Source organism: Drosophila virilis, chromosome 4, assembly GCF_030788295.1.
Source record: "Drosophila virilis strain 15010-1051.87 chromosome 4, Dvir_AGI_RSII-ME, whole genome shotgun sequence".
NCBI classification, from domain to species: domain Eukaryota; kingdom Metazoa; phylum Arthropoda; class Insecta; order Diptera; family Drosophilidae; genus Drosophila; species Drosophila virilis.
In genome coordinates this window covers 6,714,280-6,733,358 of record NC_091546.1, presented here as the reverse complement: position 1 = coordinate 6,733,358, position 19,079 = coordinate 6,714,280, and the positions used below count along the sequence as shown (strand labels likewise).

Here is a 19,079-nt window from a genome sequence, read left to right as displayed (position 1 = left end):
ATTTTGATTAACCTTCAACACCAAATTGCGCTCACCAGTGTCATTAAAAATCATTTACAACATGGCTCTCAAACTGTGTGCTTTCACGTGCACAACGCCTGCTAAAAATAAAAGCACACACACACACACACACACACACACACACACTCGTACACACAGACAATTACATAATATAGGCGCAATCAATTTTGTTTCGTGTTAATTAATTTTGCTGTGTTTTTTTTTTCTTTCTTATTGCTTGTTGAAAATTCTCTGTATGAGCGCACTTTGTGTTCGTTGTAGCGGCATTTATGATTTTTTTTATATATTTTTCGCAAATTCTCTGTGTAAATATTTTAATTGCCTTTGGCTAGAACATGTTCAACTGCAACAATAACAAAGGGGGCCATTTGTTGCACCAAAGCTCAATGCGTTCATTAAAAAATAATAAAACCAAAACGAAAATTTCAAATGAAAATGTAATGAGCGTTAGCACACACACACACACACACACACACACACACACACACACACGAACACACACAGGCGAACAAATGCCAATAACAATATGTCACGATTGCGCGGCAGTGCGAGTAAGACATGCATATGTATGTATGCATGCATGTGTGTATGTATGTATGTGTGCTGGCAGCCATAAATTTGATTAAATAAAGTTTTAGTTGGCGCTCGCTTTTGCATGCTCTTCCTCTTCTATTTGGCACAAGGAATGCGACAAAAACTATGCTACATGAACAAGCAATAAACTATAAATTTCGTGTCACCGACAACAACAACAACAGCAAGAAGAAGAAGAAGAACAATCAGCCGCAGCGGTTAAACGTTTGGGGCTTGCAAGTGTATAACTAGACAAAAAGAGAGTCCAACAGCCGGAGACTGAGAGGCAGAGAGTGAGAATATATATATGTGTGTGTGTGTGTGTGTGTGTGTGGTAAGCGTGAGCCGTTAAGGTGTGTTTTTTTTTGGTGTTGTATAAATTTATAATACTTTTCGGCGTCCCATTCTCTTCTGCGCTGCACAATATGCTTTATGTTAATGTAATTTGTGTGCGTGTGTGTTTGAGTGCCGTCCAGAGTGACAGCAACAGACGAATATGCTTACAGTAGCGTGGTGCGAGGGAGACGGGGCGACTTCTTGTTGCTTGTAAATGAAATTGTGCTGTCTGCAAGCTTTTTGCGCTTAATTTGCTATAAAAAGTGTCAGTTGAAAAGGGAAGGCAAATAATCACATCTCTGCTCATATGTACATATACGTATATGTATGTGTGCGTGTGTGTGCGTGTGTGTGTGTGTGTGTGTGTGCACATGTCTAATCACCCAGTTTTGTGTTGACATGCAGGCACATAAAGACTATGTCCGTTGGCTCGTTAAAACAACTGATAAGATTGCGGCTTTATCATTTCGCATGGGCAACAATCAACAAGCCTACAAATTTATTATCACATTAGCCTTTCCTTATTTGTGTTGCCAACAAAAGTACTTGTTACTCGTAACTGCGATAAGCCATTTGGCTGATAAAATACATATGTACATTCGGTTGCTCTTCAAAAAAAAAAAAGCGGCACATGGCCAAGTAACTGTGCATATACAGTTATTCAGCGAGTGAGTGTGTGAGTGTGTGTTAGCAAGGCTTAGGAATTTGCAGTTCAAACTGGTCAGCTTTGACGTCACCCCCAATGTCCGTTATGTAGATATGACCACATACGATATGTATGCATGCATGTGTGTATGTATGTGCAGACAATTGTGCGCTATATAGAATGACGAGTTGATTTTAATCAATTCGATGATGAATTTAAACGGTTTGCGTCAGAAGTTAATTGCCACCGTCCAGTGTTGTCTAATGAAACAATATCAGAATCACGTGTTCAGCTCGAGAGGGTTTGGACACGAGATGAGTGCGAAGCACATTGAAAAGAGAGTAAAAAGTCGATGACTATGCAGCATATACTCTCTAAATATATATATATATATATATTAACATATATTTATCGATAACCTAAGTCGACTGCATCGATAACTTTTAATCGAATTAAACTGAAATACAACTAATGTTTATCGATACCCCGATATGTATCGATAACTCTCTAGATAACTTTTAATTGTTAAATATATGCCTTAACTTTAAGTACGAAATCCAACTAAACATTCTACAATATAAACAAGAAAAATAACATTTTTAGGTTAATTATCGCATCATTCACACACCATTTATTTATAATTTCGATTTGGTTGCTTCAGTTTGGTAATCGGTTTCTTATAATTTGGTTTTTTAAGATTTACGACACATTTAGAATAGACAAATTGATGCATACATAAATATTTTTGCAACTTGGCGCTGAAATCAAATAATCCGAATACTGGAATCACATAAAAAAAAAAAACGAAAGAAAAAAAGCAAACAAAAGTAACCGATAAAAAAACACACACAAACGGATCGTTAGCATATTTTATGGATTGTAAAAGACTAATTAATTATGGCAAAACAGAACACATAATCGTTTATTTCTTTTTTGGTATTGTTAATTGTTAATGTTTTCTTGATTTTCGATTATGGTTTTCAATTGCGATCGCCTTCTACACTGTGTTGTGCTGCCCCAACTCGCCTCACCCCAATCCCCACTTCTTTGTCGCTATTTGATTTATCGATATATCGATTTGTTGTAACCTTTTTGCTCTGTGTGTGTTCTATATATATATATGCATATATGCATATATATATATGTATATATGCAAATTTGTGACCCGAAAACAAAATGCAGCGAGTGTCATTGCGAATGACAGCGACGAGTCGGCAGAGTTTGCACTCGCCACAACGCCGATTGTTTACTATGGCGATGCGAACGTGAATATCGGCGAGCCATTTTCGATAACCTGTGTCATACCGATAACCGAGAAGATACACTGGCTGAAGAACGGCGAGTCGATAACACGGCACAATTTGCGGCACGGCCATGACGAGCACTCGTACACGCTCTCGGAGAGCGCCATTGAGGGTGAGTATATATGAGCAAGATGATGATGATGATGGTGAAGAAGAAGAGGCAGGCAATTGAAGAACAACTCTTCAGGCGAGAAGCACAAAATCGAGGCACATCTAAAGGTGCGGCACGCCCTCAAGGTGCACGAGGGCCGTTATCAGTGCAACAACAACAACAACAACAACTATCGCCACAACAGCGGCTATCATATGCTGCACGTGCGCAGCAAGCAGCAGCAGCAGGAGTCGCCCACGGAGAGCGGCTATCGGACCATAGACGAGCTGACGCCCAGCTCGCCGGACGAGATCTTTACGCGCACGTGGCAGGAACAGCAGCAGATGCCGCAGCTGCCATCGGCAGCGCTGCCCACGCATAAGCAGCACAACAATCAGCAGCAGCAGCAGCAGCAGCAGCTGGGCAATGCCAGTCTCGGCTATGGCAGCCATTTTGGCTTTGGCTATGAGCCGCCGTTGCCGACGCGTAAATACAACGATCTGACCACGCTGCCGTGGCATGCAACGAGCACGGGCCAGGGCATCGGCATGGGCTCCATTCATCGCATTTATTCGGCCACGCCGCCTGATTTTCCGCCGCCTCGTCTCACCCTGCTGGAGCATACGGTGGCGCCACCCGAGCCGCCCACCATACAGCTATACAATCAGACGCTGCCGCATTATCGCCATCCGTCAATGGACACTGCCACAGCCAACGCCAACGCCGCCGGCGCTGCCTCTGCCACAGTCAGCAGCAGCAGCAGCGGCAGCAGCACAGCGCATCATCATGCGCATCAGCATGCACTTAACGCTTATCAACTGCCGCTGCCACCGCAGCCACATCAGCCGACTGCGCAGCAGCAGCATCATCAAAATGAAAAATATCAGACGTATGCACCGCAATTTATACCGCCAGCGTTGGGTGGTGCCGGTACCGTTACAGCAGCGCCCACCGCGCTGACCACCAGCTACAACAACAACAACAACTTCGGGTTAATGCAGCAGCAGCCCAAGACGTTCATGCCTATTAAAAAGGGTGAGCCACACACACACACACACACACACTCACACATCAAAACACATTCACTCAAAATCACATTCATAAAAACATTCTCATATTCCACTCAAAGTCACATAATGCAGCTCCCAGCTCAGTCGGAAAAAATATAGTTACTCAAAAACACATACTCTAAATCAAACAAGTCAAAGTTCGCTCAAAAACTCACTCACATTTCATTCAATTGTGCGGTTTAAGAAGGTGACCAACATTTGGTACACTTGCAAACAAAATAAAATTTATGAAATATATTTGAGTAACAATTTTGTGCAGTAGTTCATTTGAGCATCTATCAACAGCCTCAGTAGCTTATGAACATTGGAATTGGTTAGCAATTTATTCGATTACAAATAAACAACACGAAAATTGCTCATTTTTGTTGCATAGTGTAGCCAAGGTGAACTACTTTGTGAACCACTGAGCTGCTTGCGTAAATTGAACTAGAACTAGTACTGAACGATAATTGAAACTCAAGTGAACGATTTGTTGGTTCACTGAACCGCTTAAGTGAACTGAGCGAGTAATCACAATACTAACTACACAAACATACAAACTCCAATAAACAGTCATTCGCCTTGTTGCTGTTGTTGTTGTTCTCTTGTTTGCCTCTACAACAACAACAACAAAAACTTCACACATTGCGCTCGCATTAAAACTCATTTTCGTCCAGTTTATTTTTTTTTTGTCTAAGCCTCGCTCTTTTGCCCGTACTCGCTTGCCATGCTCTCGTTCCGCTCTCGCTCTCTCGCTCTCCTCTAACGTTATCAGCACGTCTCACATTGTTCAAACTCCCACATCAGTCAGTCTATTTTGGTGTTGTTAATCGTTAATCGCTCGATAGCTCTCTCTCTCTCTCTCTCTCTCTCTCTCTCTCTCTTAGGCTTTGACAATTCGCCGTTACTTAACCTTGTTCCCTCTCTCACACACACTCACACACAGACACATACATGATAAATACAGGCAAACTTTAAGTTGAGCTTTTAATAGTTGTTGCTTGACATATATTTGTTTTGATTTATTTGTGTGTAACAATATTGGATTTGATTTTTGTGTGTCGCTATTGTTGTTGTCATTGTTGCTATTTATATATATATTTTACTCAATTTATATATTTAAGTTGTTTACCTCTGATTTTGAATCACACCGTTGGCAGGTGCACAGCGCTCTATTCGCTCTCGCTCTCTTTTCCACTCTCTCTCTCTCACTCTATCGGCCTGCATATCTTCAATTTGATTGATTGGCAGCCATTTTGTTGCCGCATATTAAATTCATGTGTAATTCAGAATTGGCTCTCAGCCGCTTGTGATAAGCCGTGTTGTTTTGGCCCCAATGGCTGTGTAAACGTGACCTTATGTTTATTGCCTTTTGTTTTATTATTATTTTATTTTCGTTTCTCTCTTGTTTTGCCGATAATGGCAAATCGAATACATGTGTGTTACTTATCGCTTATCGGTTATCGATATTTTTGGCTGTTGCTTTTGCTTTGCCTTTGCCTTTGCCTTGCTTTGCGCATTTCGATAGACAACATTTAGTATTTAAATACCAAAACAACGATTATTGCTCCATTTACAGCTAATTTTAAAAATAATTCAATTAATTATTGTAATTACCGTGAAAACGAATTAAATACATTTACATAAATTACATAAACGTCGCGTAAATCAAATTTATTTGATTTCAGTCCAAGTTTAAAGAAATATATATACATAAAAAAAAATAAAAATAAAAAATCATTTTAAAAATATCTAACTACATATGTATTGTTAGGCGTAATAAAATTCGAAATTCACCAATAAACAAATTATTGTATGCTGTTTTTATTTATTTCAATTGTTTTTAGTTGATTTTACTATTTGGGTGATTTATATGTGGGGCACACAAAAACAAATCAATATCAAAAAAACTATTGTGTTTTTTGCCATTTATAGAGCTATATTTATTTATTTTATTTTTGGTACAACTAGAAATTGTGTGTTATAGTTTTCTTTTGCAGTTGCAGTTGTTTAGTTTTCAATTTGATTTAATTGTTAACTAGAAAGTGACCAAATGACAAAATCGAAACGACATCTCAGCTCATTTCTTGCTCTCGGAACCCAAAAACCAAATACGAATAAAGTAAACCTGCGCTAGCCCCGCCCACAAGAATTCCCTTTCCCCAGCCCTAGCCCTAGCCGTACCTCTCATATAAATATGTTAAGCGCTCGCCTCTTGAATTTATCAACCAAAAACTCGTAATATTTATGCCATACTCTTCAGACCATATATTTATTTATTAGTCTCTCTTCGTTTTTTTTTTTTATATGCATAACTATTTAGACATAAATTTGTTTAAGCATTTATTTATGTAAACGTTGTTGCCTTCTTCTACTCTTTTATATGACATACGATTCGTATATATGTATATATATTTTTCTTGTTAAATATTTGCACTAATTTTCATGTGTTCTCTTGTTTATTTTCTCTCTCTCCCCCCCGTCTCGCTGTCTCTCGCTCCTGTCATCCTTATCAAATTTAGGGCCAGATTCCTTGGTGCCAAATTATGACCATGTGGAGCGTCAAATGAGATTTTACGATATCCGAACGCCGCTTGTGCTCAGCTGCAATGTGAAAAATGTGGAGTCCGATGATCCACTCATATGGTAAGTCCAACTAAATCCAAATTAAATAACCCAAACTCCTGAAAAAAAGGGTGTACTGTATTAAATTTGGGATTATTTTGTTTTAACAAATAGGCAAATTGAATTAAATCCCACAACTAGCTGCAATTTGAAGCCTTTACAAGCACTGAAAATTGATAAGAATTTGTTGTTGCACAACACTGGCCCATAAAAACTTATGCTGTAGACAGTTGGGTCTTATTTTGTTGTCAATTTCTGCAGAAAAAAATGAATTTGTTAACTTTAATGGGAAAATTGAATTAAATCCCACAACTAGTTGCAATTTGAAGCCTTTAGAAACACTGAAAACTGTAGTGATTTTCTTGCAGTGTTGCGCAACACTGGCCAACAGGAACTGACAGGCAGGCAGGCTGGCAGGCAGCTCCCCTGGCTCAGCATACTAGTTGGCAGTTATAAGAGCAATCATTTTAATATGGCACAGCTAAGCACTTTTGCTTAATTATGTTGCCGACCGCAAGCCCACCACGTGCCCCGCCCCCTAACCGAACACTTGACTGACGTAACCTGGAGAGCAGAGCATAGCATAGTTTGGGGGGCATGGGTTACGGCTTACTGCGGGCTTGTATTAAAAATTGCCCGAAAGACTTGCCCGCCTGCCGGAAGAGGGCCTTTTCCGACTCTAGTTTGTGCGAGTGTGTGTGCGGGTGTGTGTGCGAGTGTGTGTGTGCGAGTGTGAAGCAGCCTCGTAATGGTAATGACACTTTGTGTCGGTCGCTTGGTCTCGGGCCCGGACACGGGCCTGGGCCAGGGCCGACGCTTTGCGTGCGTGCCTCATGTTGAATTAGTCCTGAATAATTGGCACCAAAAGTTCTTGACGAAAACAAAAGGAATTTGGAATTTGGCTAACGAGAGAAGAGGTCCTTCTTTTTCTAACAAGAGCAGTATTCCTACTCCTAAGCTTACAAAGCTCTTATTCCCATTCCCAGAAAAGATAAAACAAATAGTTCGATTACTTAAGCTTTTAAAGCCGATTAAAAGCAATAATTTGAACGATAGTTAGAGCTGTTATCGACAGTTTATGCCAGATAGCAGTAGGAGGCTTTAACTGAGCTCGATTAGAATATAATAGATAGACATGTGGTCCTTCAAAACCTTATATCGAAAGCCAAAACTTTGTGAGAGCAGTTATCGATAGTTTCTGTCGGATAGCCGTTGGGAGGCTTTAATCGATAAACATATGAACCCATTATCGATAACTCTTAAGGACTTTTTTCGAAAGCCAAAACTTGTTTAGCAAATTATGGATATTTGTGTTCCAGCAACTATTTACGCACAGAAAACTATCGATATTTGTGCACACGTACTATCGATTGTTTCATAAATAAAACATTGTGTCTTAAATTCATTCTCTTTGTGTTATCGACAGGAAAAAGGATGGCGTCAACGTGACGGACGTGCTAAGTCTGAGAGGTCGCTTCAAACTGATCCATCCCGAAAGAAAGTTCATAATTGACAGAGCGGAACCTCACGACGACGGCCTCTATACTTGTGAGTTCAAGGGCGTGTCCAGAGATATTCACGTGATCGGTAAGTCGCATCAAATATTGATTATAATGATTATTATTAATTAATTATCAACAATTAGCTCGCGTGGTCGTACGAGTGCCTTCAAATACTGGTGTTGTCGAGGGTGAGAAAATGATGATCCCCTGCACAGTTGTCGGTAGCAATCCCCGATTGTCATGGAGCTTTGGTGAGTGCTGTGCCATATGGGAAACGAAACGACAAAACGTATTCAAATTAATTTTTAGTAGATTTATTTTGGTGAGATTTATAAATGTCAAGTTTGTTCAAGATATTTTGGCTCAATCCAGCAACTTATACTCGACCGATTGTTCCTATCAGATATAGTGCTCCGATCTAGATAGGATTTTGCATTAATGTAGGATGCATAGTCAAGATATTTATTATGAGAGCTTGGACGAAATATGCTAACAAACAAAAAACTTTTCCATACAAAATATGGCAGCTATATGCTATAGTGGTCCGAGCCGGCCAGTTCTAGCTGCGTGCAAGAAAAAGAAGAACCTATGCAAAGTTTCGAGACAAAAGCTTTTAAAGTGCAAAATTAGTCCGACATGGCTATAACAACTCGTCCGCTGATGCTGACTCAGATTATATTTATATATGCTTTATGGTTTCGGAGATGTTTCCTTCTATGCTGAATACAATTATGATACGCTTTGCAAGACTATAAAAAAGGGATAGACAAAAGCTAAGCAGCTTTTGTCAAAGCTTAAACTAATTGGGAATTGCAGAGCAGCATGCTGCGTTAAGGAAAGAAGAAGCAAGAGAACCTTGAAGATATTAAAAGGACATTCGAAATTCAATTGAAATGCATTAAGAAATGTTTGTGCAAATCCAGGCAAATGAAATGAACCAAAGCAAATGTTGATAATAACCTTTGATTTCTTACTTATCTTATTTGCAGGCAATTACACAAATATAACAAACAGCACAGATCGTTATATACTAAAATCGGATGATAATAAAATTGAGAACGCAATTTTAATGATCGAGAACGTGACCCTGGACGACAGAGGCGAGTTCAAGTGCCACGGACGCAACGAGGCCAATGATTATGGTAATAGCACCGTTGCCACCGATTTTACGACCGTTCGTGTTAAGGGTGAGTCTGTTCGCCAGCCGGCTGAAAGAACAATCAACTAATTAGACACATATATATGTTGATCGATATAATATATATATAAATGTTTCTATTTGTTAGGCAAATTCGCCGCCTTGTGGCCTTTCCTGGGCATTTGCGCCGAGGTCCTGATTCTCTGCCTGATCATTCTCATCTACGAGAAGCGACGCAACAAGAGCGAGCTGGAGGAGAGTGATACTGATCCCCAAGAACAGTAAGTTGCCAACAACAACGACAACGACAACAACAACAACAACAACAACAACAATACAAGAAATCAACAACAACAACAACAACAAGCAGTCCACAACAACAAAAACAACAACACCAAATAATTGTAACAACATTTTGAAATGCAGCTTAAAATTTACATTTTAGTTAATAAAACTGCAAATTAAAGACGTTTGAAGCTGCATTCGCAAATGCGCAACAAACAAACACACACACAACAACACACACACAACACACACACACAAGCGACGTACTTACACACAGACACAGCAGCAGCAGCCACAACAACAAATTTAGCAAAATTTTCTTCTTAGTTAACAATTAATATTATAAAAACAACAACAAAATATCAATGCACAAATCATTTGTTGTGTGTGGCGCGCACAACAAAAAGTCCAGCTAAAAAAAAATAATCATTTTTTATATAACTTTTCTATTTTGTCCATTTTTTTATTTGTATTATAAATGAATACATATTAAATATGATTTAGTGCACAATTTATTTAGACGCTGGCTCAGGTTTTGCGTGCCACAAAAAAAAAAAAAATAGATATAAACTATAAAATAAAATAAAACTTAATTAAATTTATTGTTTATGTGCTGCCCAAAAAAACAAACACAAAAATTATTAAAATGTGTGCTAAACGAAAGAAAAACAAACACAATTTGTGCTTAAAAACTGACAGAAATACACACACACTTACACACACACACACACACACCTACACACACTCTTACACACTGAGCGTAGTTTTATAGCCATATAAATACTATATATTAATTATACAAGTATATATATATATATATAAAAGTATGCCTTATGATTTCAATGTCGAAAAATTGTTTGTTAAAAAAAAAGAAAAACTTTTATTGTTTGCTGCGCTTTTGTTTTTCATTTGTTTTTCTTTTTCACAAAATTTCCTTTTTGTATCGAGTGCATTATTCAGATCGGAAAGTAGAAGAAGAAAAAAACACAAAAACAAAAACAAAAAAAGAACATGTTATGAACTTTGTTTTAAGTACTTATTGTTTAATTCTAATTTAAATAATTAGCCACGCCTTGAAACTACACACACACACACACACACGCACACACACAAGTTTATCAATCTATATCGTTACTTATGTATATTATTATGACTATCTAAGCTTAAAGTTGGCAATAAATTTTGTTTATAACAATAACACGACAACAACAACAACAACAACAACAGCAACAACAACAACAGCAACAACAACAACAAACACACGGCTACAACTAGATTAAAGCAAACTTTTCTTAATTGCAGTTTTATTTTATTTTTATCATTTCTCTTTGGATTTTATGTTTTCTTTTCCTTTTTGTTTTTGATTGTAATTTGTAGAGCACACTGCGAGCGCCTATATCTAATTAGTTTGTACACACATCAATTTACACACACACACACACAACACACACAGAAAAGTATTTGTTTTCTTTGCGCACTTTTTCTTTTTGTTTCTATTTCAGTTTTCTTCGGTTTTCCGTTTTCAGTTGTTTTTTTTCTTTCTCTTACATTATTTTTGATTTGATCATAATTTCGTATATATGTTTACCGCTATGTTTACAACTGATTTCTGGCGTCTTTTATTATTATAATTACATTTAAATTTTGTATGAAAACACTTTTGTGCTATTTGTTCGCTTATGATTTTGTGCGTTTTGAGATTGATTTCTACAAAAGGAATAAAAAAAAACAACAAATGTAAATTAAACAAAAAAAAAAAAACAATTGAAATACACGCATTTTTAATGTCCTCTCTGTATTATATTATATATTGTGTAGTGCATTATATTATTTGAAAAACGATATTGATTTGGCTTATGTATTAGCTTGATATCTTATAGAGATCGATTTGCTCACCCACACACACACACACACACACACACACACACACACACACACTTGTATAAAAAACAGTATTAACTCGCAAGTTTCGAATTTGAGTCCGAAACGAATTTGGGCTCGTTTTTGTTTTTCTCGATGTGTCCATGTGCTGAAGCGCTTCCTTTATAGATATTGTGTTGTGCTTGATTTATCTTGAGTTGAGCTTTTCATAGACGTAAACGTCGTATTCGTAGTGCCAAGAAATGTGCGTTAGCTAATTATCATGAAAAGCTAATCGAATTGTATTTCATTCTTTTCTTATTTTTCCCCCCTCCCCATAATGTGAAAAACCAAACCAAACCAAACCAAAAACAAAAATCGTCTAAAACAAACAATTGTCGCAAAATTGTATGCCGTATGCCGTAGTTGATAAAATTCGCAATAAGTAAATAATTAATGCATAAGTTAAATAGGTAAATGCAACAGCCTGCAGCTTGATTGATTGATTGATTGATTGATTGATTGAATCGATTGTTGTCGCTATCGCTCGCTATTAAAAACAATTACAGTTGATTACCAAAATGCAAAATCCAAATGCAATTCCACCTATCAAAATGAAAGCCCAGCGTTCGTTCAGCAAAGCAACCGAAAACAACAACAACAACAACAACTATAACAATAATAATATTAACAACAAGTAGCCTAATATTTGTACCAGCAACAACAACAACAACAAAAATGCAACCAACAAAAAAAAAGTATAAAATTTGTAAAATTTTCGTTTTGTACTTTTGAATTTATCATTTTTTTGTTTGTCTCAAACGTAAATTTTCTTGTCATGTATTTTTGAGATTTAACTAATTGATTGATTGATTGATTGCCGATCGTCCCATGCATTTAGTTTTTTTTTTCGGTTGAACTTTGAACTCGATATGTTTCTAGTGCCATTTGACTCAAATCTCTTGACTCATGCGATTTTGCAATTTGTTTCTATTGCAGGAAAAAGAAAAGGAGAAATTATGATTAAAAATTCCTATAAAGACAGCCTAAAAATTAAAAATGAAAAAACAAACAAATAATATAAACAAGAAATATAATTGAAATGAATTGAAACAAGAAATGCATTATATTATACACATAATATACATACAACTAGCTAAAATGAGTGTTGTTCCCCTTCTCCCCCTCCCACTACTCCCCCCCCCCACTCCCAAATACACCCGGAAAAAAAAGAACTTTGAAATTTCCGCAAAAATATTGTATGAAAGAACTTTCGTTTAGTCAAATTGTATTTTATTATATATATAAAAAGAAAAGGACAAGAATTAATATTAAAAAAGGATAAACAATTAAAATTAACAAACGAAAAGTGATAGCAGTTAAATGAACACTAAATCGGAACTTTAGTAATTAACTAAACGATCAACGGAATCCACGAGGATCTGTGGATAATGCAGACAGGTCCACTATCCAACACCGAAAGCGCAGTGCTATTAACAACACTACAACTACTACTACTACTACTACAACTACTCACACACACACACACACACACGCTACCACATACATACGTAGGATTATACGCCATCTTGAAATTTAAGCAAGTCGCAGAAAAGTTGTACATAACCTACAAATGTTTATTGTTTATAACTAGCGAAAGGAAAAGCAAAAATCCAGCGAGTTCCGTCTTGTTTACGCTTTGGGCCAATTATTTCTATTTATTTATCATTTCGGATTGTTTCAGTTCGAGTTCTTGGGTGCGATCAGTTAAAAAACACAAAAGAAAAACTATTTGGCAAAAAAGAAAAAAACAGAATTAAAAAAAAAATACAAAAAAAAACTGTTGAACGAGAAATGTTAAAATTTGTTTATTAATATTAGTTAATATACAAAATGGAAAAAAAAGAAAACAAAAACTAAAAAACCAAAAACTTTTTAAACAATTAAGTAGCGCGTTATGAGTATATTTTAATAACAAAATAACTAAATCATAAATGCTTTACGATTTATGAGAAATACAAAAAAAAAAGCATAAAAAACGATGACAAACAACATTGTATATTTGCATAATTTTAAACTATTACAACAAATGAGAACATTTAAAATAAAATACAACAAATTGCGTACTGCCAAAACTTGTAAAGTTCAGTACTAATTGCATACACACACACACACACACACACACACATATATATATATATATATCTATATATATATATTGTATTGTATTGTATGAGATATGATTACGACGACTTTGCCTCATTTTTGGTAAACAAAACAAAAACTAAAAACCCAAACAAATCAAAACGCAAAACCAAAACAAAAACTAAAAAAAAATTAAACACTGTTAATTATTATTATTATTATTGATTTCTGTTAGTTGTTAACCTTTTGGTTGTATATGTATGTATGTGTATAAAACAAAAAAAAAAAAAAAACCCAGGATAAATAATATACTAAAGCGGTCTTCAATTCGTCGTCTAACTCGTAACTAAACTGAAATCCTTGATTTGGTTTTTGGAGGAATTTTTCGTTTTGCTTTTATACAAAATTGACAATTTCTTCACTTTTTTTGCCGCCACAAAAGCTTTAAATATTTATATGGTAAACTGTGTTCTCAGTAAATGAAAAAAAAAAAAATAAATTAAATCTAAATTTAAATAAATTAACTTATGTGGACATGCGCAAATTGTGCATTCAAAACATGAGACATTTGTATAGTAAACTAATAAACTAATTAATAATAACAAATAACCGTTCTTGTTATATACGAAAAAACAAAAAACAAAACAAAAACCAAAAACTGAATCATCGTGTGTGTATGTTCGATATCGATATATGAATAAAAGAAAAAAAGAATATATATATATATAAATAGAAAGAATTAAATAGCCTAGCAACATACTTTGAAACCGTCGTAATCGTAACGCTCTCGATGAATATCGATTAAAATGATATCGAAAATCGAATTGATGCAATTTAAGGGTTTTCGTGTATAAGTTTTTTATTGTACATGTACAAAATTCTTGTACAGTTTGTGGCTTATTTGTGTAACGACTATTTGTGACCATATATTTATATATGCATAGATCTACATATATATACATATGTGTGTGTATATATATATATAGATGTGTATGTGCATATTGTACACAAGATTGTTTATTAAAAGTTGCTTTAGTTAATTAGAACTCCGTCTCCTAAACTATTCAAGCCCCATACACACACATAGAGACACTTTCTCACACACAAACACATAGACACACACGCAGCCACTCTCACACATACACACACGCTGACACTCACTCTCTCACACAAACACACCGCTGCTCTCCCACAAAGATACACTCTCTCAAACACACACACACACACACACTTGTGTATATTACACATAACCTCTTGAACTGATAAAGTGAACCCACGTTGCTTATACACACACACACACACATACACACACAGACACACATACACGAAGAAAAACAACATGAACAGCTACGATACCTATTTACTGCTATAATGTATGACGTAATGTTACCCACAAACAACAACAACAACAAGTACGACTATTTGAACCTACTAGAGAAGACAAGTTGAAGAAGAAGAAGCAGCAGCAGAAGAAGAGGAAGATAAATTAACAACAACTTTGAAACACTCGTCAACTATTTGCTATATACTAAAACTATACATAAATATATATATATATACACTTATATACAACAAGTACATACGCAGTATTGTATGTTTTTTTTTCTCTATGTACAGTGAAAACAAGAAACAAGAACAAAGCCTGACAACAAAAAAAAGAAAAACGAATATCGTGTATCCTATAAATCCTCAGTATATTTGAAACGATTTATTTACGCCCTCTTTTTCGATTATTTACATTATGATGTGTATTCTGATTGTTATCGATAACAAACCAAAAACAACAACAACAACAACAACAACAAAATACTGGCACACAATTTTACTCTCCCGCGTTAAGCGCTTCATACAAAATAAATGAACAATTACTAAAGAACAAAAACATAAATTTAAATAAATACCAAAACTAAAAGTAAGCAAAACTTATATATTATATATATATGTATATGTATACAATATACATAAATATTATTAATGATAGCGGGTAATTTTAATTAGCCGTAAGCCATGTTATTACAAGTTTTGGAACCATTCAACAAATGCATACAAAAATCTACATAAATTAAGCGACAACAAAAAAAAAATAGAAAGCAGAAAATGTTTCATCTTTAATCATTTCAGTTTCAACACTCAAGAAGCTAACAACAAACACACACAAAATACACACAAAAAAAAAAGAAAGCAAGTAAGAAAAAAATAAAATTAGTTACAACAATTGTAGACTCGATAATAACGAAAGATCGATGATCAAAGATCGAATATCGATGGCAAGTCACACGTTTTGCTAACGGTTTTTTTTTTCAGTTTTGTTTGATTTTTCTGTTTTTCAACAAAATTGGCAGCACTTTTCTGTAACTGTAAATGCTGTGCCAAGCCTTTAACTCGAAGTTCTCTTTGGCATGGCAACTGCGCGATCTTCTTGTGGCTGAGCTCTCTACTATATAAATATATATATATATATATGTTATATATATATACTATGTCCAAGTCCTAAGTCTGGTTTTGCTTCTCATTTAACTGTAGTATAAAATTAGCATTAAACAAATTGAAATGTATATGCCTTAGGGTTTCAGTAGAAATACAAGACGAACAACAATGAACTAAACTCTTTTTGAAGAAAAGAAAAAAAAAAACATTCTGTGCCCAATTTATGAAATAGTTGATTGTTATAAAATGGGCGAAAGAAAAACGTGTGACTTGCTCTCCGACAACTAGGCGTATAATCAATTTGTATTAAATACTCTATAATCCAGTTATAGCTACGGGTAAACCAAGAAACTTAAATAAAAACTAATGCAAAATAAACAAAACAAAACGAACATTTGTTAAGCGAATGAAATCCCGAGGAACAGCCAAAAATAAATGAAAAAAAGTGTTTTATTTTTGAACAAGAGAGAGAAGAAGAGAGAAAATTAAAATCAATCAAGTGCTCCGTTTATAAAATAAAATACACACAAAATATCTGGCATTAGTTAATTAATTAAATCAAATTTAATTTTTGTTTTAATATTTTTTTGATTTATTTTTGGCTGTTCGTTTTGAAATCCAGGCGTCTTCAGATAGGCAAATACTAAATACTGTGTTTAAATGCTAATTACACCAACTATGAACTATGATTTTTTTTAGCAATTTATATAGGAATAGTACTACATACATACATACATACATGCATACATACATACATATATATATATATATATATAATAATATATATATATCTATGAGAAAAACAAAACAAATCACAAGTCAACAGGGCACAGCGCTTCTTAACTATATATACATATATACATATATATATATATATATATACATATACGTATATATATTCATTTCGATGAGCAACTTTTTTAAAAACCAACGCTAAACTTAAATTACATTAAACTCTAACTATAAACTAAACAAAAAAAAAAAAGAAGCAAGATGAGAAAAAAAACCAAAAAAAATGCAACTTTTTAAACTAATATTGAATTGAACCCAACAAAGTGTTCATTAAACTAAAAGATACAAGATGATTATACATATATATATATATACATATGTGTGTGCATATGTGTGCAGCATGCACATACATATACATATGCACATACATATACATACATATATAATAGACACGACATTTTGTATGGCTAAGGCATTAAAACAACAACAACAACAACAGCAACAAAAACAAATAACAACAATTAGCTATGTAATTTAATGTAAAGAGTTTAATAAATTGAATACACAATAAAAAAGAAAAACAACAACAACTACACTTAAAACAAAATTGAAATACAACAGATTCATCAGCAAACAAACTTTTACGAATTTCATAAAAAATTACATAAACAATGCCTAAACTAACGTAATTCTCTCTATATATATATTACTTAAATATATATATACATATATATACATATACATGCAAATATACATACATGCAAAATGTGCATTAAAAAGTTTATAGAGAATTGTTTTTCTAGCACTTTGACAAAATGCAACACAATTAAATGTTATGCACATATATGTGCACACATATACACATGCATATGCATACATACACACATATATATATATATATGTATATGTGTATGTGTATGTATGAATATGTATTATGTACATTTGTATGCACAGCTTTTAATTTGTTTTCGTTTGGTTTTTGTTGAATACACGCAAAATGTCGTCACACTCCTGTTGCTACTTACTAAATTGTTAAATACATACACACATAGATACATACACACATACATGCATACATGCATATGTGCATATTCTAAACAAGAAGAAGAGGAGCCTAGTTAATAGCTAAGCCTATTAAAAACCAATTGCAATCCACACGAGCGTTAGTTCCGTAATAAAAACAATTGTATTATATTTAAGAAACCCCATCCAAAAAATAGTAAACAACTAAACTAATACAAAAACAAACGCAAATATAAAGAACTAAACAAAAGCTCTAAATTAATAAGAACACAAGGTTAATTAACGCTAATATTTATATATATATAATATATATATAAATGCAGCTACTTATTAAGGTGATTGCGACTTTCAGCTAAAACTAAATTAGTAATTGTAACATTAATACAAATAAAAACAAAAACAAGAACAAATATTTTAAAAGCAAGCGCTTGAATTGTACATTTTTACAAGGCAACTGTACATTTAGCGCCCACGGCAAAAAAAAAAAAAAATAAACCAAAAAAAAAAAACAACTAAAATTTAACAAAAAATAAATAAAAAACAACACAAAAACAAATGAGTTGAAAGGCACAGCAAAATATAAAAATATAAATAAATTGAGTAAATAAAATACAAGGAGCAACATGTTGCTTAGCCAGAACGGAAATGAGTTTATTAAATATACATTTAAAAATTCATAATTATAAAACTAAAACTAAAACAAAACCCAATTCGTTGCATAATATTTAAAACGAAGGTAGTATTAACTCGATTGCCTAATTCTAATATTAAAACAAAAACAAAAAGAAAACTATGAAAAGAAAAAAAAAAACAAATATTAAAATTAACAGGTAAAATAATAATGAATGAAAAACAAGAACAACAAAAATGTTATTATACTTATTATACCGATTAAAATGAAAACAAAACAAATTAAAATAAAAATTTTATTTAGATTAAATTCTTTGCACTCAACCAAAATGGCACCCATTTGCAGCTTAAACGGTAAGCATAGCTCTATAGAACTTGATCGGAGGATAAAATTTACAAGCCACATGGACAAAAATAGGTCCACCCTAATGCTGGATGCTTGCTGATCAGCTTGAGTTAGATTTGTATTTTCTGAATGCCAAGGATTGGTTCGGAGCTGTACGAGAGTGTAACGGGTATTTTTTCGAGGAAAACTTGACTTATTTCCTTATTCAGCAGACTTTTATAATTTAATTATACCACTACTGTCGATCTATTTGCTTTTGCTGCAATGAACTTTTTAATTTCCAGAAGTTTTGAACCAACTGCTGTGCCAGTTCTGTTCGCCTGAATCCGAATTTTATACCATTTTG

General features: G+C 34.3%; 2 protein-coding genes across 4 annotated transcripts in view; one reads left to right on the top strand and one right to left on the bottom strand.

Annotated features, from left to right (window-relative positions):
• Bsg (immunoglobulin domain-containing protein Bsg) overlaps positions 1-18,464 on the top strand; it is a 33,230-nt gene extending 14,766 nt beyond the window's left edge. For all 3 annotated transcript variants that reach the window (XM_032438509.2, XM_032438508.2, XM_032438510.2), the window contains exons 3-9: positions 2,759-2,992; positions 3,068-4,006; positions 6,543-6,666; positions 8,072-8,232; positions 8,291-8,398; positions 9,137-9,334; positions 9,434-18,464. In XM_032438509.2, the coding sequence (XP_032294400.1) occupies positions 2,759-2,992; positions 3,068-4,006; positions 6,543-6,666; positions 8,072-8,232; positions 8,291-8,398; positions 9,137-9,334; positions 9,434-9,570 (1,901 nt within the window). In that variant the 3' untranslated portion in view covers positions 9,571-18,464. The remainder of the gene's footprint in view (positions 1-2,758; positions 2,993-3,067; positions 4,007-6,542; positions 6,667-8,071; positions 8,233-8,290; positions 8,399-9,136; positions 9,335-9,433) is intronic.
• RpL36A (ribosomal protein L36A) overlaps positions 1-19,079 on the bottom strand; it is a 116,729-nt gene that overhangs the window by 56,731 nt on the left and 40,919 nt on the right. The window lies entirely within an intron of this gene.